This window comes from Eubalaena glacialis, chromosome 15 (assembly GCF_028564815.1).
Source record: "Eubalaena glacialis isolate mEubGla1 chromosome 15, mEubGla1.1.hap2.+ XY, whole genome shotgun sequence".
Lineage (NCBI taxonomy): Eukaryota > Metazoa > Chordata > Mammalia > Artiodactyla > Balaenidae > Eubalaena > Eubalaena glacialis.
This window is the reverse complement of record NC_083730.1, coordinates 61,297,528-61,324,463: the sequence shown is the minus strand read 5'-3', so window position 1 is coordinate 61,324,463 and position 26,936 is coordinate 61,297,528. Positions and strand designations below refer to the sequence as shown.

The 26,936-nt window shown below is 44.5% G+C and overlaps 1 protein-coding gene across 2 annotated transcripts in view; it reads left to right on the top strand.

Annotated features, from left to right (window-relative positions):
- LAMA1 (laminin subunit alpha 1) overlaps positions 1-26,936 on the top strand; it is a 149,987-nt gene that overhangs the window by 78,121 nt on the left and 44,930 nt on the right. For both annotated transcript variants that reach the window (XR_009697434.1, XM_061170462.1), the window contains exons 20-36: positions 4,342-4,448; positions 4,762-4,942; positions 5,571-5,707; positions 6,411-6,647; positions 7,658-7,801; positions 8,301-8,480; positions 9,385-9,570; positions 10,118-10,245; positions 10,897-11,017; positions 12,366-12,503; positions 14,358-14,479; positions 16,765-16,851; positions 17,159-17,352; positions 18,272-18,414; positions 20,094-20,183; positions 21,731-21,842; positions 23,284-23,446. Coding sequence is in view for 1 of the 2 variants with exons in the window: in XM_061170462.1 (XP_061026445.1) it covers positions 4,342-4,448; positions 4,762-4,942; positions 5,571-5,707; positions 6,411-6,647; positions 7,658-7,801; positions 8,301-8,480; positions 9,385-9,570; positions 10,118-10,245; positions 10,897-11,017; positions 12,366-12,503; positions 14,358-14,479; positions 16,765-16,851; positions 17,159-17,352; positions 18,272-18,414; positions 20,094-20,183; positions 21,731-21,842; positions 23,284-23,446 (2,470 nt within the window). In the remaining variant the exon portion in view is untranslated. The remainder of the gene's footprint in view (positions 1-4,341; positions 4,449-4,761; positions 4,943-5,570; positions 5,708-6,410; positions 6,648-7,657; positions 7,802-8,300; positions 8,481-9,384; positions 9,571-10,117; positions 10,246-10,896; positions 11,018-12,365; positions 12,504-14,357; positions 14,480-16,764; positions 16,852-17,158; positions 17,353-18,271; positions 18,415-20,093; positions 20,184-21,730; positions 21,843-23,283; positions 23,447-26,936) is intronic.

Sequence of the window (26,936 nt, the reverse complement as noted above, 5' to 3'; positions counted from 1 at the left end):
CCTTCCATTTCAGGAGAAAGTGGTCCTTCACAGGGTGCTGGCACTGCTCCCAGTGACCCAGGAGGCCAAGGAAGCCTGTCCCGTTCGTCAGGGAGATGCTATGGGCTTCATGAGGCAGATGGGATTTCAGAACGTGGAATGGGAAATGGGGAGACCTTAGCCCCCAAAACTGGTGCGTCTCAGTGGTCTGCGCCTGAGTCACCAAATCCCCACGTCGCTCGGCAGGGCTCTCTGCTTAGACCCTTGAAATTACAGACCATGTAAAACCAGTTACTTAGAAAAGTAGATTTTCAAACTCCTAGAATGACAGACTTATAGCCTTAGGGCTGATAACAGCTCTCAGATTTTTTCACACAGTTCTTGAAAAAGGAATGAAAGAGTAAAAGTGACAATTATAAATTATTTTGATAATTTCCTATAATTGCTGGTCCTACTGTGCTGTTACAACATGGAGACACAAGAGGGAGCTAGCGATCCAGAAAAGATGTTTTCCTAGGACCAAGTCAAGAGATTGACAAGCTTCTGTTGCCCTGGGCCTATGAACCCGACCTTCAGCACCTTGACTGGTTATCATAGGTAGATAATTATGATAACCGGTAATTGTATAAAGCTTCAAAGTTTATGGAATGCTTTCACAATTCTCACGGCATTTCTTTTCATCCTTACTGCAAACCTTGATGATTAATTTCTTAGTTCATTTGTCATTTATTAAGTGTCTGTTACTTCCCAGGCACTATGCCAAATACTGTGATTGGAGTTGGAAATTTATTTAATCAGACTTGAAAATCCCAAGTCTATTTGGAAGCTACACACGATGGTGTAGGAGAGAGGCATGTGTGTGGATTCAGGGCTTTGGAGTCTGACTAATTTAGAGTCCAGGATTGGTCACCAACCAGCCCTGTGACATTAGGCAAATTTTATTAACCTCTCCTAGCAACTATTTCTTCATACATAAAATGGACATAATTATACGTATACACTAAGGCCTTTCTGAAAAGTCAGTGGGATGACAAATTTAAAGTTCTAGACAGTAAATAAATGGTAGCTATTACAATTGCTAGTAATAAGAGCAGTCATTTTTATTATTTTTCTGTATCAGTGCTGTCCAACAGAAATGTAAGTCACACATGTAATTTAAAATTTTCTAGTAACCACCTTTTAAAAAGTATAAAGGAACAGGTGAAATACATTTTAATAATACATTTTATTTAACTCAATATATAGAAAGTATTATCATTTTATCATGTAATCAAGTTTTCAAAGTATTAATAACTGTTTTCTTTCTTTTTAATACTGTCTTCAAAATTCAGTGTGTGTTTTATAGCCCATCTCGATTAGGATGCTAAGTTTTCATCAGAAATACTTGATCTGTATTTAGATTACATAAAGTTCAATGTTGAAGAAATGGATTCATACACCGAAGTTGTTCAAACATATTTAAAAGTTTTCCATCATGTTTTCCTTTATGTGCATCCAAGCTGACAAAGCTGCGTCAGCATTTTGCCATGGGGATAAAAGGGAAAATGTAAAATAGAAGGTCTCAGGGATGAGTGGAGAGTGGGGGGGAGTGGGGGGGTCAGAACAGGTGGGATTTGGGTCTAGGTCCACGTTGTTGGCCCAGGGAGCTGGACTGGTTATGGGCTGACCCTGCCTGGCTTTCTCTAGTTTCTGAGCACTTACACTTTTTATTCTTTTCCTATCTCCTTTTTCCCCCATTCCTAGCTTTGACGAGATGCATTCCTACAACTGTTGCTGAACATTTCACTAGAAATCCTTCCAGGTCTATAATAAGGGTCCTTCTTATGAACTTCCCAGAAGTCTCCACACGATAACATAATACCATATTTTATTAGGTGAACCCGGTAAAAATGCCAGTATTCAGTATTACTGACATCAGCTTTGGTGTGATAGATGCAGTAGTGGCTGTGGACACAGTTGTCCAGGGCAGAGAGTGGTGTGGAGGGAGAAAAGGGTGGTGGGAAGCCTCCTGGGCACTAATATTAAAGAAACCTTGTGCGAAATAACTTAAGTAGGTATAATTTTTATATTGTGGGGTTCTTCTGAGAATTAAAATACCTGTAAAGAACCTGGCAGAAGGTAATTGCCAGATATTTTAAATTAGTATTATTTATAACATGAACAATTTTTATTAATAATTGCTATTATAATTGTTGTTATAGAGGGATAACTGCAAATAACAGTGTGACCTCTGGCTAGTTACATCACCTTTCTAAGTGTTAGACTTCTCACCCCAAAATAGAGAAAATTATAGTACTTCCCTCGTATGTTTGTTATGAAGGTTCATTCATTTATTTCACGTATTGACTGTAACATGGAGACACAAGCTGACGGGTGCGTGATAAATATGATTTGTTATTATCATCAATATTCGGTGATGATCATACTCGAAGTGAACTTGGAATATTCCCCAGAGGAAGGGTGGGGTTTGAGTGAGGCACAGAGAGGGAGGATCAGAGGGAAATACAAGAGAAAGAGGAAGGAAACCAAAGAGTTTCGAAGGGGTCCTGAAACCTTGGTAAGAGAGAGGTTCAAAAGGGAGAGAGGGGTCCATGGCCCATCCCACCAAAAGATGCATCAGGACGGAGGCAGGATCTGCTCACTGGATCTGCACCCGGGAGTCCTGGACATTTTAGGAGGAGCAGTTGTAGCAGCCGAGGGGCCAAGAGTTGGACTGGAAGATTGGGTGGTGCGAAGGGGAAGGGAGGGAGCGAGGGAGACGGTAGGGAGAGTCAGGGATGGAAACTCAGAGAGAGTTAAGGGTTTGGGGGGGGATGGCAGGGTGTGAGTGAATGTGTGTGAGTGGGTGTTTTGTGTGTGTGTGTGTGTGATGTTTTCCCTGGGAGACAGTTAAGAGTGGTGGGAGGCTGAGGACGGTTTTAAATACAGGCTTTATTATTATTTCGGCACAGCAAGGCCAGCAGATCAGGAGAGGACCACCATCACAAAGGCAGTTTGTTACTCTGGAGGCCAGGTCGGGGGAGAGTCAGGGGGCGAAGGGGACACCCCACAGCATGGGGGTGGCTACACGGGGAAGCACCTGGGTTGGTCAGGAGGGGAAGTGTGGACACGAGCCTTTATGTGCAGGAAGAAAAGGGCGGGCAGGGTAAGCAGGTCTGGGACTGGCTAGTCTGAATCATTTCAGCCGGTCCCGGGGCCCAGGGACTGTGCCTCTTGTCTGATGCCGGGCCCTGGGGTAACTAGGACTGGTGGACAGCGGAAGGTCAGGGCCCAGAGGAGCCTGAGAGCCAGTGAGGAAGGCATGGGGTGTGGGCTCTGGATTGGATGGTTTGCACATGAAAGGCATTCCAGCAGCTGAGCCGTTTACAGGCTCTGGAAATTGACTAGCCCTGGGTGTGGCTGTCTCTCCAGGGTCAGCAAGGCCCCAGAAGTCAAAACATCAGAAAAACAGAAAATAAAAGTTAAACTACAAGAATGGGCAGCTCTGTGTTGCGCCCATGACACTTGACCAGCCTCCTACAGGAGCTGTGAACATCGATCCACGCACACAAGGGAAAAACTAGGGGGGAGAGGCCCAGTGACATGGCCGTAGTCACCCAAGGAAGCAGAATCCCACCCCGTTTCCTCTGACCATCAGCCTATACCATAGGACGGAGAGTGTGCATTTTCTGAGCCCAAGCATTCATAAATGGTACACGTCCTGGGACATCTTGTCAGTGAACATATTACAAATTTTAAATGAAGCGCATATTGACAGCTGTGGTACGAAGTAAACGGTTCTTGGACCCGTTAAATTGAATCACTTTGAGAAGGGGGGGACTTTGTGGCTTTAAACATCAATATTCTGGCTGTAGATAAAACGGAAGCATCTGGCCAGAAGGTAAGAACCTCAAAGGACTAATGACTCAGAACAGGGAAATAGTTCATTAAATCATGATGTACAGTATTAGTTATCTAGGTCGTTATAACTGAGCTTTAAAATATTAAATACGTATGATTGGAATGAGCAAGTGGCTAAATTGATTTTGAAATCTTCTTTGCATGTTTTTTAATGAAGATTGGTTGATATACATTGGTGGCTCATTTTAAAAATTTCAAAGAATTCATGAAATTGGTTAAGTTCGTTTGCCAATTATTATCTTAACAGCTTCAAGTAATTTTTTTTCTCTGTGATGGTTCCTTTCACCAACCTTATTTTGGCTTACTCTTCAGAAAAATACTAAATTTTTCAAGTTACTGCACAGCAATAATTTTGTTTTATGATTTGAAACATGAATGTTAAAATTTCTCCTTTTGGGATTAAGGGATTTTATAACAGCCGTACCCAGAAATGGGCACAAATATGCCTTCTGTGTGTGTTAGCCTGTGAATGCCATGGCCAAGGCTCCCTTTCTGCTGCCTGCCATCCTGAGACTGGACTCTGTGACTGCAAACCACACGTGACCGGACAGCAGTGTAACCAGTGCCTGGTAAGACGCCTCCTGGTCATTACATACGATTAACGTGTGTGTCAGTGTTAATGTCTATAAATGATGCCTTAACTGGTTCAAATGAAATGGAATCCCGACCACCAGAAAGAGCAGGGTCCTGCAACATGGCTGGTGAGTGCTATGCGGCCCTATCTGGAGAGTATGTATTCGGTTTACAGAGCAGTGGAATGATGTCACGAACACTTTATGAATCTATGACACATGCAGTTGTTGATTTGGGAAATCTTCTAGTAGATACTAGCCACTTACTAAAATGTATTTTGTCTTCCGTGGCTCTGCCCCCGTGAAACAGCACGGCTACTACGGTTTGGACACGGGGCTCGGGTGCCTGCCCTGTAACTGTAGTTCGTCGGGCTCCCTGTCGGACGACTGCACGGAGGAAGGCCAGTGTCGCTGTGTCCCAGGTGTAGCTGGGGAGAGGTGTGACAGGTGTGCCCGCGGCTTCTATGCCTACCAGGATGGTGGCTGTACACGTAAGCTCCTGAATTCACTGTTTGAGACTTTATTGTAATTCCCAGACTTTTCTTTGAGCTCTCCTTTGACTTCTAATTCTGTTAAGTTCCTTTACATTTTTTTTTCTGAACATATAGGATTTCATACCTTTTTTCTATTTCCTGATCCCTATTCTGGGTAAGTCCACAAGCCTTGGTCAGGCTGTACTAACCGTGTGAGCTTAGACTAATTACTTAACTTTACTTAGCTTCGGTCTCCTCATTTGTAAAATGGAGAAGTCGATTATTCTCTCCATCCAGGAGTTACCGTCAAGGTTGTACTTAAAGTCCTTAGCATGGCGATTGGCAAACAAGTGCTCGGTAAGTGTTAACTCTCTGTTCTCCCCACCGGTGGAGGCCTTTCCCGGTCTTTTCTCTGTTTCTCCCAGTATGCCCAATTATCTCTCATCCAGGAGCAACTCTCCACAAGGAGGAGCATTCACCTCCCGTGAGACACGGCGGGGTGCTGGGGATCACGAGTTTTCTTTCAGGAACTAGAAGAGTGATTGAGATTATTAACACAAGGGAAATAACTTGCAGCATCAACTCTGACCCCTTCGGTTGACCCGACGGTCCTGATCTGTAACAACACCCTGTGTCTCTGTTGTAGCCTGTGACTGCGCTCACACTCAGAACACCTGTGACCCGGAGTCGGGGAAGTGTGTCTGCCCACCTCATACTCGGGGTGCGGCGTGCGAGGAGTGTGCGGACGGACACTGGGGCCACGACCTGGAGCTCGGATGCCAGGTGTGCACTGTCACCTGCACATTTTCTCAACTGAGAATTACTTTGCTGTGTCAGGTTTCACTCTTCTTCTTTTATCTATTCGCTTGATTTTAACCTGTTGAATAGCTTGATGGTTTTTATTCAAAACTCAGTACCGATTGTAGGAATCAAAGTGGAAGAAGCAGCATCCTTAAAATACAATATTCTAAATTTTCTTCAAGATTCTAGCTGTGGAATTGATGGTTAGAAGATCAAAAATTTATTTTGGTGCTCTTTAAATATATTCTGCAATATATGCTATCTTCCAGGAGAAAGACATAAATCACTTTATTGGGGGTGGGAGAGGTATGTCCGATCTTCAACGGTTCTGTTTTTCTATGTTACTTTTGTTGGTTAAACTTAGACTTTGCATTTTGAAAACAGAGGGAGCGTTACTGGACTTCTAAAATAATTTTGCTGGACTGCTTTGACCTATTAAGTAGATTAAATTTCAGGCCACGGTTGAGGCCCAGCCTGCACGTGTCACAAAGGTTCACTAACGTCCAGCAGCATAAGTCCTGGCCTCTTGATGGCTTGTGGCAAAGTGAGTCCATATGGCAATAGTGAAAGCGATCCATTTGTTTGTATAATCTCCCCACGTTTAGTGTTTTCCTGTAATCCCCATATGTGTACATTATGAAAATATAAAAGCTGCCTTTTTATTTATTCAGTATTTTTCTTGCAGGCCTGCAATTGCAGTAGCGCGGGGTCAGCCAGTCAGCAGTGCGATGTGCTCACTGGCCATTGCCCGTGTAAGCCTGCATTTGGTGGACCGACCTGCCACCAGTGCTCCCTGGGGTACAGAGACTTTCCGGACTGTGTGGCCTGTGACTGCGACCTGAGAGGGACACTGGCCGACACCTGTGGCCAGGAGCAGGGTCTCTGCAGCTGTGCCCCGGAGACCGGAACCTGCTCTTGCAAGGTACTAGCGCTCGGCTCCACTTCCTCCCTCCCTCCCACTCGCCATTCTGACTTTGGGGCTTTAACTATTTAAATAAGCACTTGGGTTTTAGACGCTTCTCATAATGAGTTTGCACCACCTTCTGGGTCTGGGTTTAAATTCTGTGTATGCTCTTCTAGAATGATGGATGATTCCTTAGAAGGAATTTGTACTGTTAATTACAAGTGTCAGATGATGGGACTGATTTGAAAAACACGCTGAGTTTTCTACCATGTGTTTCAGTTGGCTGAGTAGCCTATCTGTCTTGAATATACAGGTAAAATAGATAACACAGGGCTTCAGGAAGATTTGTGATTCTATACCTGGTAAGTAATTATTCTGTTGTGCGTGCTGGCCAGACTGGAGGACGTTTGTGTTTTTTATTATTTTCCCAGGAGGTTAGATTTCAACATCATACTTAACTCCGTGTATTTCCTTTCGTTTTCCCGTTGTGCTTTGTTATTAGAAGGTCCTTGGCCATCTTCTCTGTTCCTTTCCCAGGGTCTGAGAGATGGAATCCTGGTTGATTAGTGGTGGGGGAGGAGGAAGGGGAAACTCATGTGGCTGCGGGGTAACGGGAACATCAGTGGACGTGTGCTTGGTTCACCACATCTGTGGTAGCAGTTCTCACCACGGACGGTCAGCACAGGAGGACCTGCCCTAATAATCATCTGGCCCGTGGCTCTCCACCTGACTGATCACTGGTCACCTGGGACCTCCAGGAGGATCCGGGCCCGCTCCTGGAGACTCACCAGGGAATCTGCATTTTCCAAAAGCTTCCAAGACGATTCTGATGATCAGCTGAGTTGGGGAATCACTGAGTCTGAGAGAACGGATGCTCAGAGAGGTTAAGGAGCCAGCCTGAGGAGCAGCTAGTTCAGCAGTGTTTGTTCATCCAAAGTTATTTTTGTGTTTTTTCCCATTTCTGTTTGTTCATAAACCGTGTCTCTTTTTTTCAGGTAAAAATGAGTCTGTCACTTTGTCCCCTTTAGGAAAATGTCATTGGCCCTCAATGCAGTGAGTGTCGAGCTGGCACCTTTGCTCTGGACGAGGCGGACCCTCGGGGGTGCACCCCGTGCTTCTGCTTTGGGCTGTCACAGCTCTGCTCAGAGGCCGAGGGCTACGTGAGGATGCCGGTGGGTTACACACGCAGATAAATGTTCTGTTTGCAACCCTCTACCCTTGAGAGTTGGGTGAGGGTGGGAAAGGCAGCCAAGTACTTACATTAAATTTTGCTCTTACTGCGTCAGAAATTCTAGGAAGCTGATTTGGGTTAGTCCAGAATCAGAGGTCTGCTTCCGCTGTCCAGGAAGTAAATGGAGCAGGAACCAGGGCATCAGTGTCGCTCTGTGCTAATCTGTCTGCAGCTTTAGTCGGAGTGAAGAGAAAACTCTCAGCAGTCTCCTTCATGTAATTGAACCTGGCCCAGTATAGGAAGAGTTTGACCCTAAATGCAGTGGTTTAAAGGCATTTTCAGTTCATTTTAATCCAGGTGTTTAAATGGAAAAGAAAAGTCTTTCTTATTCCTGTTTTAATAATGAAGCTGTCTCGTCTGAAACAGTGGAAGAATCTCATGGTCAAAGTGCGGCGTTAATTCACATTCTAAAGTGGCTTTGTCCTCCCCTCCGTGACTAGGTAACGCTGGGCTCAGATCAGCCTCTTCTGCGTGTGGTTTCTCAGAGTAACCTCAAGGGTACGACCGAGGGCGTGTATTACCAGGCCCCTGATGTCCTCCTGGATGCCGTGACCGTCAGGCGGCATGTCCACACAGAGCCGTTTTACTGGCGGCTGCCCGGGCAATTTCAGGGAGACCAGGTGAGACGTGCACCCAGCCTCCAGCCATCCACGTTTCCTGGGTGCACTTTGAAATCACAGTGGCCTGGGTTGGCCTATTGCTAAGTGGAGTAGTTATTAATTTCCTCTTCTAAGTGGGGATGGAAAAGGTTAACGCTTGTAAAAATCCCCCAGATGAATGGCTCTTTAAATTTCTCCATTAATTTTGAAAGTCTTTTAAAGTTCAAAACATATTCTTTTTCTTCTTAAAGCAGTCATTCGACAAACATTTATTGTTTTTACTAATAGAGGCTCAATGCAAGCTTGGGTGCTATGGCCCGAGAGGGTCTTCTCAAGAAATTGGCACTCATTTTGGGGGGGGAGACAGAGACTTGAAGGCATCATATGCATCTTTGTTTATATAAATATAGCAGTCTGTATATGAATTCAGCCTGATTTTTAAAACTTGAAAATATGTGCTCTGATGGCTATCCATAATTTTTCATTCAAAGGAGCTTGAAAGTAATTAGAATGATTGTTTTGTTACTTTGGAGCTTACCTTTGTTAGTATCATCAAGAGGAAACATTGGGAGGTGATGGCTGTGGCTGTGGCTTTGGTGATGGTGGTCCCATGGGTGTGAACTTATCCCCAAACCTGTCAACCTGTATACAGTACATAAGTACAACTTTTTACAGCCGATCACACCTTCATGATGCGGATTTTAAAACTTTTAAAGGATCGCTTACTTAGGAACGATAGTCTGGGTCAATTTAACGATCCATAATTAAGTAGAATTAGAAGGAAGCTCATATCAGACAACGTATTCCACCCACGTGATGTATTTTTAAGACACAAGAGCTCTTTCAAAAGGCAGCAGGCTTATGATAAAATAATTTTACACCAGTGCTATGCCAGAGAAGTAAACAACACTGTACCCTTCGACAGCTCATGGCCTACGGCAGCAAACTACGGTACAGCGTGGCCTTCTATTCTTCCAGTGGGATCGGCACCTCCAACCTGGAGCCTCAGGTGCTCATCAAGGGAGGCCGGACCAGAAAGCAAGTCATCTATGTGGACGCGCCCGCCCCCAAGAACGGACAGAGACAAGAGCAGGAAGTGGGGATGAAAGAGGTGACCGAGTGCTCTTTTCACACATGCCCCCTCGGGCTGGGAACTCTGCTCTGCATGCAATGAAATCATGAAGCTGCTGTAATAAGAGAGTGAGGAAGAAGGCTTTGGGTCAAAATTCCAGTGGGTGTAGCAGGACTTCTACAAAGATTCAGATTTCACATTCTCAAGAAATGTATATTAGGCTTATGTTAATTTAGTGCAAATTGCATCTTAAATCCTTTATCGTGGTACACGAGTCTCAACCTGCATGGATATGTGGTCTGGAGTCTTTGGCTGCCCTTGAATTTGGAAAGTGTGGATTCCTAACTCCAGCAGATGTTTACTGACTGTCCTCTGCATGGCTAGCGCTGCCAGAGGTGATGTGAGGCCATTGATAAATGAGATGGTGCGGCTGCCACCCCTGGGAGGTGACACAAGAGCTTCCTCACTTAAACTCAGTGTCACTTAGAACTGGGCTCACTGCCGGAGAAATTTCTAAAGGAATTAAGTTCATATGCCTCTGAGGATCTGTACCCTGAATTTAATTGAATGTGCTTTTCATCCACAGAATTTTTGGAAATACTTTAACTCTGTTTCTGAAGAACCCGTCACACGCTCAGATTTTATGTCCGTTCTTAGCAACATTGAGTACATCCTCATCAAAGCATCTTATGGCCAAGGATTACAGCAAAGCAGGTACTTGGAAACTTCTAGAAGTTTCAAAATATTTTCCTTATTTGAAAGCAAACTGAAGGGATTTGGTTCACTTTACCCCCATTACCTCCTATCTTTAATATCATATATATTTCTGTCCCTCACCAAAACCTTATTAAATATTAATATTATTATGAAATATGTGAAAAGTGACATAGATTATCCATCTCCTGTGTTAATGTGGATATAACATGTAAGTACATAATGGTGATATCTTCTATGTAAACAACAAAACAGTTCTGCTGTTTTCTGCCCTTAAACTGCAGTGCCCATTTCTCTGTCACAGTGCATCAAGAATGCTGTCCCCTGCTCATGTAGTACTAATCCCATAAAGAAAGCCACCTAGGTTATGGCCAAACTAGTACTTCAGATTCTTTTAGGTGTGCTTTCTCTAACATTATATTGAAGTTTTAAAATTTTGGCTGCGGACCTTCCCTGTATAATGACTAATGTGCTTTTAGTGTGTTTTTACCCATTTCCTTTACAGCTGTGAGTAGGAACTACTCTCAAACTGGCAGGAAAGCTCTGGTTTCATATATGTGCCAACATTATTCTGTAATGTGCTGTTTCAAGAAAGTGTCTTTTTAAATATTAGTGTCTCCTCTCACATTTCTTAACCCAACGGTTTCACAGAATCTCAAATATTTCTATGGAGGTTGGCAGAAAGGCTGAAGAGTCGCACCCCAAGAGGGAGGTGGCATCCCTTTTAGAGAAGTGTCTCTGTCCTCCTGGCACAGCTGGATTCTCATGTCAGGTAGGGAGGCTGTGGTTAAAATCCGTTTCCTGGTTTGGGGTTGAAACATGCTTGTTACAGCAGCTCTGAGTGATGAAGAGAACTGTGTGTATCTATTACGTCATTTTTCCCTTTGAAAAATTACTTGCGGTAAAATAGGCATAAACATAAACTTCACCATCTTGACCATTTCTAAGGTGTACAGCTCAATAGCGTTAAGTACGCTCACACTGCTGTACAACCAATCTCCAGAATTCTTCATCTGGTAAAACTGAAACTCTGTATCCAGTAAACACTAACCCCCCTAGGCCCTCCCCCAGTCTCACCCTTCTACTTTGTATCTCTATGAATCTACTACTGTAGGTCCCTCATGTAAGTGGAATCATGCAGTATTTGTCTTTTTGTGACTGGCTTATTTCATTTAGCATGATGCCCTAAAGATGGATCCATGTTGTAGCATGTATCAGAATTTGCTTCCTTCTTTTTTTTTTAAATTTATTTATTTATTTTTGGCTGCGTTGGGTCTTTGTTGCTGTGCGGGCTTTCTCTAGTTGCGGTGAGCGGGGGCTACTCTTCGTTGTGGTGCGCGGGCTTCTCATTGCGGTGGCTTCTCTTGTTGCGGAGCACGGGCTGTAGGCGTGCTGGCTTCAGTAGTTGTGGCTCACGGGCTCTAGAGCGCAGCCTCAGTACTTGTGGCGCACGGGCTTAGTTGCTCAGCGGCATGTGGGATCTTCCCGGACCAGGGCTCAAACCCATGTCCCCTGCATCGGCAGGCGGATTCTTAACCACTGCACCACCAGGGAAGTTCCTTGCTTCCTTCTTAAAGCTGAATAATAGTCCATTGGATGGATGGACCACATTGTGTTTATCCATCCATTCATCAGTGGACACTTGGGTTGCTGTCACCTTTGGCTATTGTGAATAATGCTGCTACAAACATGGGTGTACCAGTATCTCTCCAAGACCCTGCTTTCAGTTCTTGGGGTTTATACCCAGAAGTAGAATTGCTGGATCATGCAGTAACTCTGTTTTTAACTTTTTGATGAACCACCATACTGCTCCACAGCGCCACACCTTTCTAATTCCCACCAGCAAAGCACAAGGCTTCCAGTCTATCCATACTCGTGCCAACATGTTATTTTCTGGGGGATTTTTGTTTTGGGGTTGTTTTTTTTTTGATACTAGCCATCCTAATGGGTGTGAGCTGGTATTTGATTTGCATTTCCGTGATGATTAGTGTTACTGAGCATCTTTTCATGTGCTTGTTTAGTCATTTGTGTTTCTTTTTTGGAGAAGTGTGTATTCAAGTCCTTTGCCCATTTGTTAATCAGGTTTCTTGTTCATTTCCTTCGCTTTTGCATTCCCTCAGGACTGCGCACCTGGTTACCACAGAGGGAAGCTTCCAGAAGGTGATGGCAGGAGACCGCGCCCTCTGCTGGCTCCCTGTGTACCTTGCAATTGCAACAAACACAGTGACACCTGTGACCCTGAAACGGGGAAGTGTCTGGTACGCTGGTTTGTTTGGGTGCTTGCCTGACGCTTAGAATTAGAGCAGGCCCTGAGCGTCTACATTTCCAGTTCGAGGTCATACAAGCTTCTTGATTTAGAGAGAGTTTACATTTAGCTAAATGTAAGATACACATATATTTCCTTCAGAAAGGTCTAGCTAAGTGGTCTGATATTGTTGGTGGAAATTCTCTTATAAATTTTACTTCCTTGAATCTGTTTATGGACATCAATTTGGGAATTAGTCAAGTGTCTCTTGTTTTTACTTGTAGTACTGGTGGTTGTAGCCAAAGTACATGAGAACTTTCTGTCATAGAATTTGAAGGGTCACCTGGAGGTTTCAAAATGAGTTATTGTCAAAGTTGAAAATGTGTTTCTCTGTGTAAAGTGATGCCCTCTCCTTGCATTTGTTAAAAAGTGCATGCTGTCCTGGAGGTCTTAGTGCACATTTGTTTCCTGGCCACCTACCCCTAGGCCGTCAGGGACACAAGGAGAGTTCTGACCACTGCAAAGGACCAAGTGACCCAGACAGAAGTCTTGTGTTCCTGAGGACAAACTCTTGCATCCAGGATTTTCCTTAAGCCGACGAGTCCTTATTGATAACATAGAATAACCCGATATTCTTTCCCTACTCGTGAAACCTCATTCTTTCTGATAACTCATGTGGGAACATTGGTTCCTTGTCTAAATTGTGCCAAGACTAACCTGCTTCAGGCAAAATAACTCACTGAAGGAAAATGAGCTCCCCACCAAGAAAGACACACCAAAGCCTTAGAGATCTTGGCTGTGGCCTAAACACAGGAACCAGGGTTCCCACACCAGATCCATCTTCTTCTGTTTGGAAGCATCTTTCATATGTGGAATTTAAAGGCAATCTCCACTGGGAAAACTGTTAAACCATAGCAGTGCCCAGGTGACTTTAGAAGCTGAAGCATTGCATGGTTCTCCTCAGTTAAAAAGATATGTGTTCACCTTTGCTGACTTCATTATATATCTGGAATCAAAGAATTATTCCAGTCATTCAAGGTAAAATGGACTTAATGAAGATGCAGATAGCTGCAACACTGTTAAAAAATTTATTCATTCTAATCAGCTCATGCTCCAGGCAGAAGTAAAGTCCTAATACAGAAAATGAGAAAATCTCATTTAAGGATTTAAGGAGAATTAATTTCAGGCAACTTCAGGTGAGATGTAATTAGCTAGGAAGGTCCCTTGGCCAATCACGGGGACAAAGGTCACAAGGATAGTTTGAGAAGTTAATTGGTTCTTTCATGCTGCATCTTTCCTTGGTGCAGCTAACCACTCTGACAAGATTAGGTACTCCTAGGACATTAAATGATTCCCCTGCCTTTCCTGACCTACCAGAACAAAGTTCTCAGGTCAGCGGCTGACCTGTCAATTTCTACCCAGGAGAGAACACAGCCCACTTAACCCACCGTCGATTTCTTGAATCATCTATCCGTTCACTTCTGCCCTCTCAACTCCCCAGTGTGATCATGGAACACCGACTATGCACAGATCAGTGTGCTTCACATCGCTGTTTGGGTCCCTATACATTTTAGATCCATATTTTAAGGCTCTGAAAGCTGGCCGCACTGGGTATATTTTCTATAAGAAGAATGTATCAGTAATTTCTAGGTTGTGTCGGATGAATGCAATCTTATAATGACTGAAGGCCACAGAGCTGCCAATGTGTCCAGGATTTTAAAAATATGAAGAAAAATGCTCACCTTTCCTTGAGAACAAAAAAATGTCAACTGATATGAAACGTGGTAGTGCTGGGCTATTGCCGGATGAGAATGAGTTCTAACAGTTTCCCATTGTTTTCCTCTCCTTTTGAAACGTGGGGCGCCAGAACTGCAGCCACAACACCGCCGGAGACCACTGCGATGTGTGTGCCCCCGGGTACTACGGGAAGGTGACCGGCTCGGCCAGCGACTGCTCTCTGTGCACCTGTCCTCACGGCCTCCCTGCCAGGTGAGCCTCGCAGGTGCGCCGGCACGCCTGCACCACCCACTGCTGAAGGCGGGCTGCTTCCGTTCTCAGCTTCACTCTCCAGGGTCTCCGCGTGATCTGTCTTAGTGAATACTCTGCGTGTGTCGAGAAAGGCTGATTTTAAGAAAAAGTGTTCATTCTTCCAGCATTTGAAGAGAATCTTTTCAAAAGCAAAGTATCTGTGTGTTAGTTTTGAGTGTTAGAATGGAACCCATTAAAGAAAGGACTTTCAGGTTTTGTGTTTTTGATGACTCATTTTAGCCTCCAACCTATGGAACCAGTGTGCCTAGAGATGAATTGTTATTAATTTTATGAATAATGATACGAAGAATTCAGTTCCTGTTTAATGCAATGGAATGGGGTTAGAATTTATACATGCTGATGTCTGATGAAGTGCAGAAATGCTGCATGGTAAGGAAATTGGGGCCAGGTTCTACCTCGTACTCATGATGCTTGTATAGAGTTATCTGAACACATAAAAGAACCAGAGATTTTAGGCGGGAATTGGAATATCCGTGGGTCCTCTTTGGTTTCAACGAAAATTGTAACTCATAAATAACATTTCATTATTTCTTAGAATATTTGACAAGGCATTGAACATGTATAGATCAAATACCAACTTTTGGTATACTAAAATGAAGTTTTCCTTTTAATATTTGTTCTAATCTTCTATCTTTTATTGTCTCCAAGTAAGTGTCGCTTGACAGCGAACACCTAATGAGAGGCACTGTGTAAACTTCTCCTGTAAACTATCAAACATCCTAAAATTTATTGCTACTGCTATTTTTTGTATAAAACCTGTATATAAAGTTTGAATCATCAATTTCACTCATGTAATCTAAGCTATATGAATACTTGCATATGTGTGTAAAGATGGGCATTGCTTGTACTCACAAGAAATTGGAGGGGGGGACTAAAATATCTACCTACAGGGGATTGATTAAATACCTAGAGTGTATTGTGGTACATACCTAGAGTGAAATAGGAAGTGTACCAACACTGAAAAAAGAATAAGGCATTATCTGTATGTACAGAATTGGAGAAATGGCCAGTGGAATTATGAAACTGACCATATGATGTGATGCCATTTTGGAAAACATTCGTATCCGTATGTATGTCCATATCCACAGCTCCATGGCTATACGTGCCCAGGGAAATGTCTGGACGGGTGTTTTACACTTCTACTTTGCACAGTTCTATACTGTTTGTGTATTTTACTTCTTCAGTTACAGAAAGTCCACACCATCCCCACAGCACACACCCCCTACACACACATACAGACACACACACACACACACTAATAAATTAGTACACTATTAGGAAGAGACGGTACGAGTGTGAACGTTCCATATGTGCTGTGCGTCTGAGAGGCCCCGAAAGACGTGCTTTGTTTTCTACATATTTTGTGTTTTCACCGAAGTCTGTCCCTTTAGTGTTTAAGGAGGACAAAAAGTCAGAAGTGAAGCAGGGCTCATAGCAGCCCTGTAACTCATGCTGGGAACTTCTCTTACCGGCCAGATACCCCAGCTGTTTTTTCAGGGGTTTGCAGGTACCCAGCTGAGCCTCTAGTTGGTGATTTAAAATGTGGAGGCGGAGGTTATTGAGAAAAAGGAATACGCCAGAAGCTGAAGTCCGCGAGTGAGGGGATCCACATCTGAGTGGATTATCCAGTCTTTGGTTCTCTGTCCTTTCGCTGCTGTAGCCCATCGCCTGACTCCCCACCTTTAGGTCCAGTTATCCTCAGAGCCCGCCCTCACTCTGCTCTTCTTTCCCCTGCTTTTCCCTCTTGCCTTTCACTGCAGTCAGGTGTATCCCCAGCACTGGTCCACCTCCCTTCTCCCTGCTGTTCTGCATGTTTGCTCATAGTCACGTGCGGCTCTCTCCAGCCACCTTTTCATCTAGTAAGTCAGATAATTCACGTACATCTCAGAACAAGCCCCTTTTCACCTGGGAAGCTTTCTTGTTTGGTGACTAATTAGTTGTCTTCTGTAAATCGGGCTGCATCCCCTCAGCACTCACATGGTTATCACTGGACAGGCATCTGTGAATATCTTCTAGATACAAGAGATGCAACCGCTTGAATCAATTACATGTTTATTTTCTTTTTTGCCCAAAAGAGTATAAGCTCTAAAAAACTTGTCCAGTTGTCCAGTGTAATCCCTTATTTTTTAGAACAGTATCATGTACCCTAAGAGTAATGAATAGGTACCCTAAGAAAGATTTGAAGTTGTGTATCCGAAAATTCAAAAAAAATTCTTTTCTTCCAGTTTTAGCCCCACTTGTGTCTTGGAAGGTGATCACGATTTCCGCTGTGATGCCTGTTTTCTGGGCTACGAAGGACAATATTGTGAAAGGTATGTCACCTGCCCCTTTTATACGCATAGGACATATTTATGAAAGTGATCGGGAGCCCTTATCAGTTTGGATGTGTGGGATTGATAATGCAAAACGAACCCCCCCCCCGGGCATTAAGATAGGTAGATGCACTTCCTTGTGACCATCTCATCCTCCTTTTAGGAAATAAAATGCAGAATGAGGTGGGTGGGCCTGTGTTCCCTGCACTTCACATGGCAGAAGTGATTACTGTCCTTGGGAAGCTGCTCTGTGTGTTTACTCACTGCTGTTGACCCTCCTGTCTGTCCTGCGTGTCTCCTTCTGTAGGTGCTCCTCGGGCTACCGTGGGAACCCTCAGATGCCGGGCGGCACCTGCCAGAGGTGTGACTGCAGCCCGCACGGCTCTGTCCACAGTGACTGTGACCGCGGGTCCGGGCAGTGCGTCTGCAGGCCGGGGGCCACGGGGCTCCGCTGTGAGGACTGTGAACCGAGGCACATTCTGGTGGAGAGCGACTGTGTGTGTGGGTATCACTCCTTTCAAGGATGAAAGATGGTTTCTCCTCTCAGATGGTTTCCCGCTACGGTGCCCAGTGGCGTCGGCAGGATAGAGAAAGTCCTATTTTATTTTAACTCATCATAGATTCCTTTGCATCTGCCGAACTGAACTTTGTGAGGTGCATTTGGAGCCGAGGAGAAGGTTCTAGGATAACAGCATTTACCTCTCCGGCACCGTGAGCAGCACAGCAATGCCAGCGTCACAGTTCAGCTGGTTAATGTTCCCTCTAGTGGAGCCAAGGGTCAGTCAGAGCAGAGAGGACACCTTTGTGGCTGGTCATTTGTGTCACCAAATTTCACGTATGGCCTCAGCTCTTGGCTGTCGTGGAATTTTTTTTTTGCCAGTTCTGATTTATTTGAATAGCAAGTACATGAGGTAGTGACCTTGGGATGTCTCCTCAGTGGTTCGCGGGGAAGGTAGGGAGGAAGCAAGGTCAGGATCATGGCAGTCCAGAGCTCTTTTGTTTTACTTCGTGTGTTTGTCATTAGCAAGACACATCCGTTACTTTCTCCACTCCCCTTCATTTGTACTTGCTGAAGGTGTCTGCAAACTATCTGAGGAAATCACAGACCAGGCCCTGACAGGACATGCACTTGGAATTCATGGCCGTTGGTCCAAATCAAAGATGGGCAAACGTGCTGTAAAGGTTGGAGCAGCGTTTCTGTGTGGCCCTGGCGAGTCACTAATGTGACCTGCGTCTGGGCATCGTCATCTGAGAACAGGGGCTTGGGACCTGCTTACTTCCCGAGGCACAGTTGGCATGAGGATGAGATGGGATGAGTCCTTGGAAGCACTGTAGATGTTGTTATTACAGGATGCCGTGCGCACACACGGGAAAACATGCCGGCCGCTTTGCTTTGACTTGAACTTCCTCTACCCTGTAGCCTGTGACGATGAATGTGTAGGCGTGCTGCTGAATGACATGGACCATGTGGGCGAGGCCATCCTCTCTGTGAACCACTCCGGCATCGTCCCTGTCCCGTATGGGATTTTGTCAAACCTGGAAAATACAACGAAATATCTCCGGGTAGGTACTAGGAATACAGAGATAGATAGAAACATGTATCATGGGTAGGTGAAGAGTCGGCCTGGACAGTAGGGGTCATTTTCTCTGTCCATGCTCCCCATCGGTGCAGGAGCCTCAGTCCCAGTGTCCAGCGCTGGTAGGTGCCAGGCCTTCTTCCCCTGAACCTGACCGGGGACTTCATCATCCACACGATAACTCGTTTCACTGTGGGACAGCTCTAATTGGTCAAGAATTGATCCATAGATGCCTCCTTGTAGATTCTTCCTCTGTGTTCCTCTTTCTCCTGCCTTGTGGAATATGACAAAGTCCACTTACCCCTGTTTATAACAGGTCTTTGGATAGTTGAAAACAGCTGACCTAATACAAACACAGAAAAGGAATCAGGATGGCATCTTCTTTAATGTGCTGAATGAAGATGAACTATTTTCTGTCAGTGTATTATTCTTAACTGGAATTGCAGGGCACAAAAGTTCCTCCTCCCTGGAAGACTATATGAAAATCTCTGGGGGTAAATCATAGTTTTATGTTTAGTTAAAATCTGTGTTTTGATCTGGGTCCAAAAGAAGGTGGGAAGGTAAGAAATTGACTTACTAGACAGCATTTTTTCATTCTAATTGGGAAAAAATGTGATTCCTAATTTGGCTTAAAGCCTATGCATGAGAATTTGAGATATTCAATTCACTGTGTTAGGCAGTAATGCCTGTGTGTGTGGGCGCGCGTGCGCACAGTGGAATCCAGCTGCGTCAGTGATCCACTCTTGTTAATCCCGGTCTTTTCTCTAATGGAGTTAAGAAAGGTTAGGAAACTCTAAGAGATGTTTCTATATTATTTTTCCTCAAATGGAACGAAATGTTTTGAAAGATAAGAAAAAAAAGGCAGGAAAGAAATGTTTAAGTTTTTTTTCCACTCACTATAGACACGGTCAGTACGTACTACCTCTGTCAGTTTGGGCTCCAGCAGTACAACTATATTTCTTTTTACCACGTGAGATAAACACTTGATTTCAACTTTAACTCTTTTTGAGTGATTTTCCATCATTTAAACCACCTTGTTAATTCCCTTAAATGACTTTTTATGTTTATGTAAAGTTCTCAGGAGTTTAAGGTTGTAAACCCTTCACTTTTTCTTATTTTCACTGTTGACCTACACTGCAACTTGGGCAAGTTGATAACTGTCTTGACCGTAAACAATAATCTAGCCCCTTCAAGTGTTGTTATAAGGTTTGAATAAAGTCATACAAGTAAAGAAATTAGAAGAGTGTTGGCATAAATTAAGCACCTAGTTGTTAGTAATTATAAAGGCTTTTCTTTACTTAATACTTTTGTATTTTAGCTTAGTAAGCGTTTTTTGAGGTGTTAGCAATTATAGTTAAAATTTACGTGACTCTACTGTTGAAGTTCGGCCAGACTCACCCAGGAATTGCAGCAGTGTCTGTTCTGCATAACCCACCAGACTTTGAATTCATATCTACATAGGAAATACAAGCGAAAGATGGCAGTATGGAACCATGTTGCTGAAATCAAAACTTAAGTGAATGTGATTCATTTTATTTTTTAATGCAATTTCAAGGAAAGGAGAATTTCTTTCTATGAACAAAAAAGGTAATAACAGGTGATTGTTAGTTAAGAACCAGAAGATTTATTTTGAAGCGTTATAATTTGTTTTCTTCATTCTTTTAGGACTCTTTATTAAAAGAAAATATACAGAAAGAACTGGCAAAGATGCAGCTTGAAGGTGTCTCAGAACAAACAGAACACCTGCAAAGGAAGGTCAGTTCTTCACGTAAAGGGCCTGCTCCTCCCACCCACCCCAGCCCTTGTGAGCCCTTGCCGGGGGCTGCCTGGAAGGTTCTGATCAGATCTGGGCAGCCTCTTCCTCCCAGGAGCTGTGCTCCAGCTACTTTGTGTTCAAATTGGTTCTGATGCTGCCAGCTTCTGTGCTTTAGTGGGAAGAGGCTTCTGATTTAATTTCTGCTGTCCTGTCCGCTGAGGGAGGAGTCGGGCTGCCACTTCACCATCACCTCTCATTACCTCCTGTGAACCAGGGGTGGGCGGCATGAAAAGATGGGGCTTCTTCCCTGTCCTGGATTCACTGCACATGGTGAGAACGGAGGTCCCCACCCCTGCCCCCAACACCAGCGCAGCTCCTTGTGTGGTGTCGGCAACACTCAGGCTTCAGCCCTGTGCTTCTGATTTGTGGACTTTGATGTCAGCAGGGGGTTATTTATTCTGTTTAGCCCATGCCAGATGAATGGTTTCTAGTGACCAAAAAAAATCTCATTTGCAGATGGTGAGGGAGGCCTATTGCTAAATTTATAATTTTCACTCATGGATTTTGTGTGTGTGTGTGTGTGTGCGCACGCACACACACATAGATATGCATGTATGCACGTTGATATGTGTATGATAGTGTATCTGTGTATATATGTAGCTTGTCTCTGTCTCTCAACATCCACACACGTATACAATTGTGCACCCTAAAATGTATTAGCCTGGCTCCTGTTAATTTAGAATTAATGATGATTTGAGAAGAGCTTAAGGGTTTATGTGTGGGCTTTAAAGTACCTCAGCAAGCAAACATTTGGTAGGAAGTGATAAGCTGATGAAAATAAATTCTTTCTATCCATTAAAGAAGATTCTCTTTGGATTTTGACTAGAAAACACTTTTAGAACCATTCTGAGTTCCTTTACATTCCTGGAAATTACGTTTGCAATTTGTGAAACCTTTCTTTTCACAAATTAGAACATTCCTAATAAAAATAACAGCTGAGAGTAGCCCTCAGCCCCTGGACTGCCGGCCTAACAGACATCATCCCATATAATCGTCATGAAGTCCTGTGAGGCAGTGTTATTATGACTCCAGGTTACTGATGAGGCTGGGGGGTGTTGAGTACCAGGTCTCCAGCCTGGCAGAAGCAGGCCCGTTTGCCTAACTCTATGTCTTAACTCCTTGACTAAGTTCTCACGGTCAATAGAAATTAATAAGATTTTACTTGCTAGGTTCTGCATATTTGGGTCCTAAAGTGGACATGAGGTCTTCACAATGGAGACACTGGGGGAGTCTGTGGCTTCATGGCCAATTAGGCTGCCTTTAAAAAAATAGACCATCTTTCCTCACTTAGAGTGAGCAGTAAATCAGTTCATGAACGACCTAGTTCACTTCCAACCCAACTGTTGACCTTAGCGTAGGTGATGGGGTACATCTTCACTCTGTGTTCTAGAATATGTTTTGTTGCTTAAAAGAGACGACATCTGGAGTGCCGAAGTTCGCATTGTATTCAAAGTCAAACTAAACTGAGGCCTTTATTTTCCATCAGCTGGACAGAGTGTTAACACGGAGCCAGCACGTGACCAGGGCCACCGGAAGAATCCTCGACAAGAGTCGCGACCTCCTGACGTTTACTGAGAGGCTGCAGGCAGACATCCAAGGTAGTGTCCTCGGAGCCTCGTCTGGCGGGTCTGGCTTCCTCGGTAGGAAAAGCTTATTCGCTTCACTCAGCACATGAGTAACCATGTCCTAGACTCCTAGACTGGACACCTGGAGCCTTCCCTGTGTCCACATCGTTGTCTTTCATTGAGAGTTCTATCTTTTAAAAAACGGGTGTTTCCTTTTTTCTTCTGCACGTTATGCCGTACCCTTCGGTCCTTAGTATCAAGTAGATATGGTGCCTCCCCATCCATTATGAATTTGTCAAATGAACACTTGTTAAACGGAGCACATTGGCCGAGTGGTGAGCCGAGGTCCAACAACAGACCATGAGAGAAGATGAGATAGAGCAGTTGATTACTCAGGGGGGTCCAGCCTGAGGAAGTAGCCAGCCTACCTCAAGGGGCCACACGAGGTGGTCAAGGCAGGGTGCAGGCAGAGAGAGGGAGACAGGACCTGGAGCACAGGCCTTTATTAGGGTTTGTGCGTGGAGTGCTTTGGGGTTCCTGGGCTAAGGCCAGATTGGCCAATCCAAAGCAAAAGAGCAGGGTTTTGGTAAGTCCCCGGGGACCTTATCTACGGGGCATGTAAGGGGAAGGTGCTGGGAGACAGGAAGACTGTCGATCACTAGGGCCATTGGGGAAGTCATATCCAGAACTTATATTTGCTTTGCCTCTGCGGCTGCGTCTAGGACATATGCTTGCATGAGGGGCCAGTGTTAGTTTAAGGTCCCTGCAGGCCGCTTAGCTGAATGAAATGGACACAGAGGCAGCAATACCACAGAGTAGCTTAGCTAAACTCTCAACACCATCTCTCTGCCCAGAATAGGAGTTGATGGGATTTGGAGCTTCAGTGTGGTCCCAAAGTATGTCCTAATATCAGAGTAATTTACTCCCTACTCAACTGGGATGTCCCATCTGATCTGGCTTTTAGAATGCTATTGTCAGTTTTTTGGCTACCAGAAATTCTGGCTTTTCATTTTGGATTATGGTGTAAGGGCATAAAAATATAGACTCCAATACGAATCAGACTTTATAGGGCAAAAGGTAAGGATATTATTAGAACAAATGACATGTTTTTTAATATCAAGTATTGGTGGTTTGTTCCTGCAGTAAATATTACTGAGTGCTTCTACATGCAAATGTTTGTGCTAGGGGCAGGGAATGCTGCCGTGAGCATGGTAGCCACAGCCCCTGCCCTTACAGAGTTTATGGGTACTGGGGAAGCAGACATGAAATAAACCAGTAATCCCAAGTCCATGAGTGTTTTGACAGAGGATGTCCAGAGTGCATTGGGATATATGGGCTGACCTGGCCCGGCTAGAGGTTCAACCCAGTTTAGGTGAGCAGAGCAGGCCTTACTGGAGAAGGTTCTAAGTTTTTCCATTTTAGTACTGTCCATTTTTGAGAGACTTATTCAATGATTGATAAATTTTCTCCATAGAAATCATCGAAAGGGCAGCAACTCTAAATCAGACCTTGGATGAAGATGTCCAGTTACCCAGTTCTACTCTTCAGAATATGCAAAAGAACATTACTTCATTGCTGGAAATCATTCAGAAAAGGAATTTCCTGCAGTTGCACCAAAATGCCACCCTTGAACTCAAGTAAGTGCCTGAATACCATTCATGACACAACCAATTAGAGGTAGGAACTTGAAAGCTGAGGGGGAAGGAGGCAAGTGGAGGAGGAGAAGGAAAGAAAGCTCTCAGTGGGGCAGAAGGTCATAGGAGAAGAGCTGGGTGCTGGCCCCTCCACAAGAGAAAAGTGTGATCAGTAGAATTTCTATCTTTGCTATTACGTCATAGGTTCGGTTTTTCTCTGTGACCCTGAAACAGCATTTCTACTTAGTGTGAACAAAAAGAACCTCATGATACTGTCTTTATTGAAGATTAAGTATAATGCTGTAAACTCTCATGGAAGCAGACACAGGCAGTGGCTACCACTGAAGCTGTGAACTCTAGGACAGATTGACATCATGCCAGATTAATTTAGCTCAGTTATGCACACTGTCATCAAAACCCATGATGTGAAATGACAGATCACAAAGAATTGTTAGACATGGTCACTAGGAGCTTGTAATTTGCTTTCAGGCTTTTTTCTTAGTATTTTCACACAGTAATTACTTGATGTAATAGCAAAGCTGTCTCTCTGCCAGGTTGTGATAAATGTCTTAAGTACTGGTTTAGTCACATAATACTCCATCAAAACTCCAGTCTCTATAGTGAGATGTTTAAACTATTTTTAATATATTTTGCTATTTTAAATAATGTTGTAATGGACAACTTAGATAAGAATCTTTTTCTGTATTTCACATTATTATCTTATCAGGGTACATGTTAAGGAATGAAATCATTTAGCCAAAGAGTTTGCATTTTGAGGATTCCTGACTTGCGTTGCCAAATTATTTTCTAAAAGGCTTTTAAAAACAACATCCACTTCTACCGGCAGCACACAGGAGAGCTGAGCTTACATCTTTCTTCATCATTGAATGGGATTTTTGACATTGTTGTTAATTTGTTCTGTGAGAAACAAAAGGAGGAACTTACTGTGGCGTGGGATTTGGAGAGGGGACTAGTAATCTAATTACTAGAGCATTTGTTAGAGCCCAAGAAGGGCCCTGAGAGGACTATGGACTGGTCCAGGGGAGCTCAGAAGTGGGCGAGGGCCCAGGGGATGGGGAAGGGACTGCTGTCTACGGAGCACCTCTTCTGTGCTGGACGGTGTGGACTTCACCCCTCATGGACTGCAGGTGCTCATCCCCGCCACCTTGTTAGCTGGGAAATATCCAGCTGGAGAAACTGAGGCCCAGAGAATAGTAGTAACTTGCCCCACGTGCAGGACAATATGAAATCTGGCTACACACCTAAATCTGTCTGACATTAAACCCCGTTATTTTCCAGCCCAAAACAACAGGAAGTACTATTTTAGACCCAGCCCATAGAAGATGGGTGGGTGGAATTTCGATGGTCAGCTCAGAGACCATGGCTGTGCACCTACACTAGATTATAATCACCTCTCCCTGACCCAGCCCCTCCCCTGCATCCTCCCTTCACTGGATGCATGGTGCGGGGACCCCCACGGGGAAAGGCTCATACCTCCATGCAGGTGGTCCCAGGACCCGCCTGCAGTTGAGGCAGCCACCCCAGGGCACCCTGCTCTCTCCCCACCTCCCTCAGCTCCCTGCTGCCTCCTGGACCGCATGTAAACATCACGTATTCATTCCTGCCTCCCTCTTCACTCACCATCTCCCCCCATCCACCCGGCTCCAGCTCATCCTAGGCTCAAGGTCCTCCCAGTGCCACGCGTGGTCGGTCATCTCATTCATACTCTCCCTCGGATGCACATCTCTCTCTCGGATGGGGAATCCCTGCAGATCCCAGGAGTCATTTTGCGGGGGTCCTCCCCCTACCAGTACCTTCCATGGTCATGTCATTCAGTCAATAAAGTGGATTGAGCCCACAGGTGGCCCGCATTGTGCTAGGACTTGGGGACACAAAAGAGAACAATAACGCCTTTTTGCCCACTAGGAGCTCAAAGTCCAACTGGGAAAAGTTGACTTTCTGAGTAGCAGTCGAGAGGAAGGGGAGAAGGCAGGGGGCCCTCTCCCCACCTGTGCCCCCTGACCCTCGTCCCCACCAGGCCCTCCTCCTGTCACCCTTTCTCTGTCATTGTAGCTCTTCTATTTCTATTTGGAATAAAGTTATTAATAAGATTCTTGATCTCTCTCTTGAATTTGTAAGTTAAATTATTACTACTGAGATCTTTTATTTAAAAAAGATTTTTAAATGCATTCTCAGGCCTCCACTTTCTTCCATAGATAATCCCTGTACTTAAGTCATTTCAAATTTCATGGATTATTTTAGGAATTATTTCTCAGCCTTTTAATTATAATTCTTAGAAGATTGATAATTTATGCTGAAGTACGGCAGTCCTGTAAGTGAGAGTACTTAGCACACAACCTCATTGCTTATCGTGCGTGTGTCAGGGTCCCCAAGTCCACCTCCACACTCAGAGTTTCACCAGGACTCCCGTGACTCAGGGCTGAGATTTCCTAGAGCGGCGTATTAAGGATGCACCGCTGGATCATGAGGAAGATGCAGGGGAGCTGGGAGGAGTCCATGCGGGCTCCCTACACTCTCTCCATCCCAGGAGGGACCACGGAGCACACTCTCCCCCCAGCAATGAAAATGCAGCGGCTTGTGTGTGATGCCCAGGGAAGCCCATAGAGTTCAGCATTCGAGGTTTTCAGTGGGGGCTGGTCCCATAGGCTCCCTCTGCCCAACACATACCCACATTCCAGACTCCCAGGAGGGAAGCAAGTGTTCAGCCTAAACCACATTGTTTGCACAAACAGTCGAGGCAGTGAGCCACCCTTATCAGTCAGGGGACAGCGGGGGCACTTGCAGACGCCAGCCGAGGGCCAGCCTGGCAAGCAGGCCTTTCTAAGGGTAGCCAACTCCGGCCTGCTATCTTTCCCTTTACTGCACCCTATAAATTATCCTTTGTAGCTGTGTTTGCCAACTGTTTTCCACGCAGGTGTCCCCGGACCTACCAAAAGATATTTCACTAAAGAAATGTGTCCTGTGCCCAGATAATTTGGGAAATGCAGTGTCTTAAGGAGAGACAAGGTCTTTACTACAAGTCTTCAGGCTAACGTTTCATGGATCTCCAAAAGGAGCCTGGAGAACACAGCTAAATGCACTGCACCACGCAACCCTTTCTCATGGAACTTGCTACCGGTTCACGGCACTAGTGTTGTGGAGAAACGCAGTTTGAGAAACACTGTTTTACTGTGTTAACTAAATAAATTTTACAGGAAGAAGCTAAGGAAGAGTGCTGAGGGGTTTTGTGTTTTTTCTTTTTAGTCTTTCAAGTCACTGCTGACTATATCATTTCATCTGATCACAGTTTAGGTGGTAAATGCATTTCATAGATGAAAATTTGACCTCTATATTTAAATTTCTTAGAGAGATACCTTCTTTAACAATATGAATTGACAGATTCATGGCCAGACGTTAGGAATATATTGGATTTGTGTGTTTCCCATGTGCTTTTTTTAGTTCTTGTTGCCTGTATCATAATGTAACATCTTGC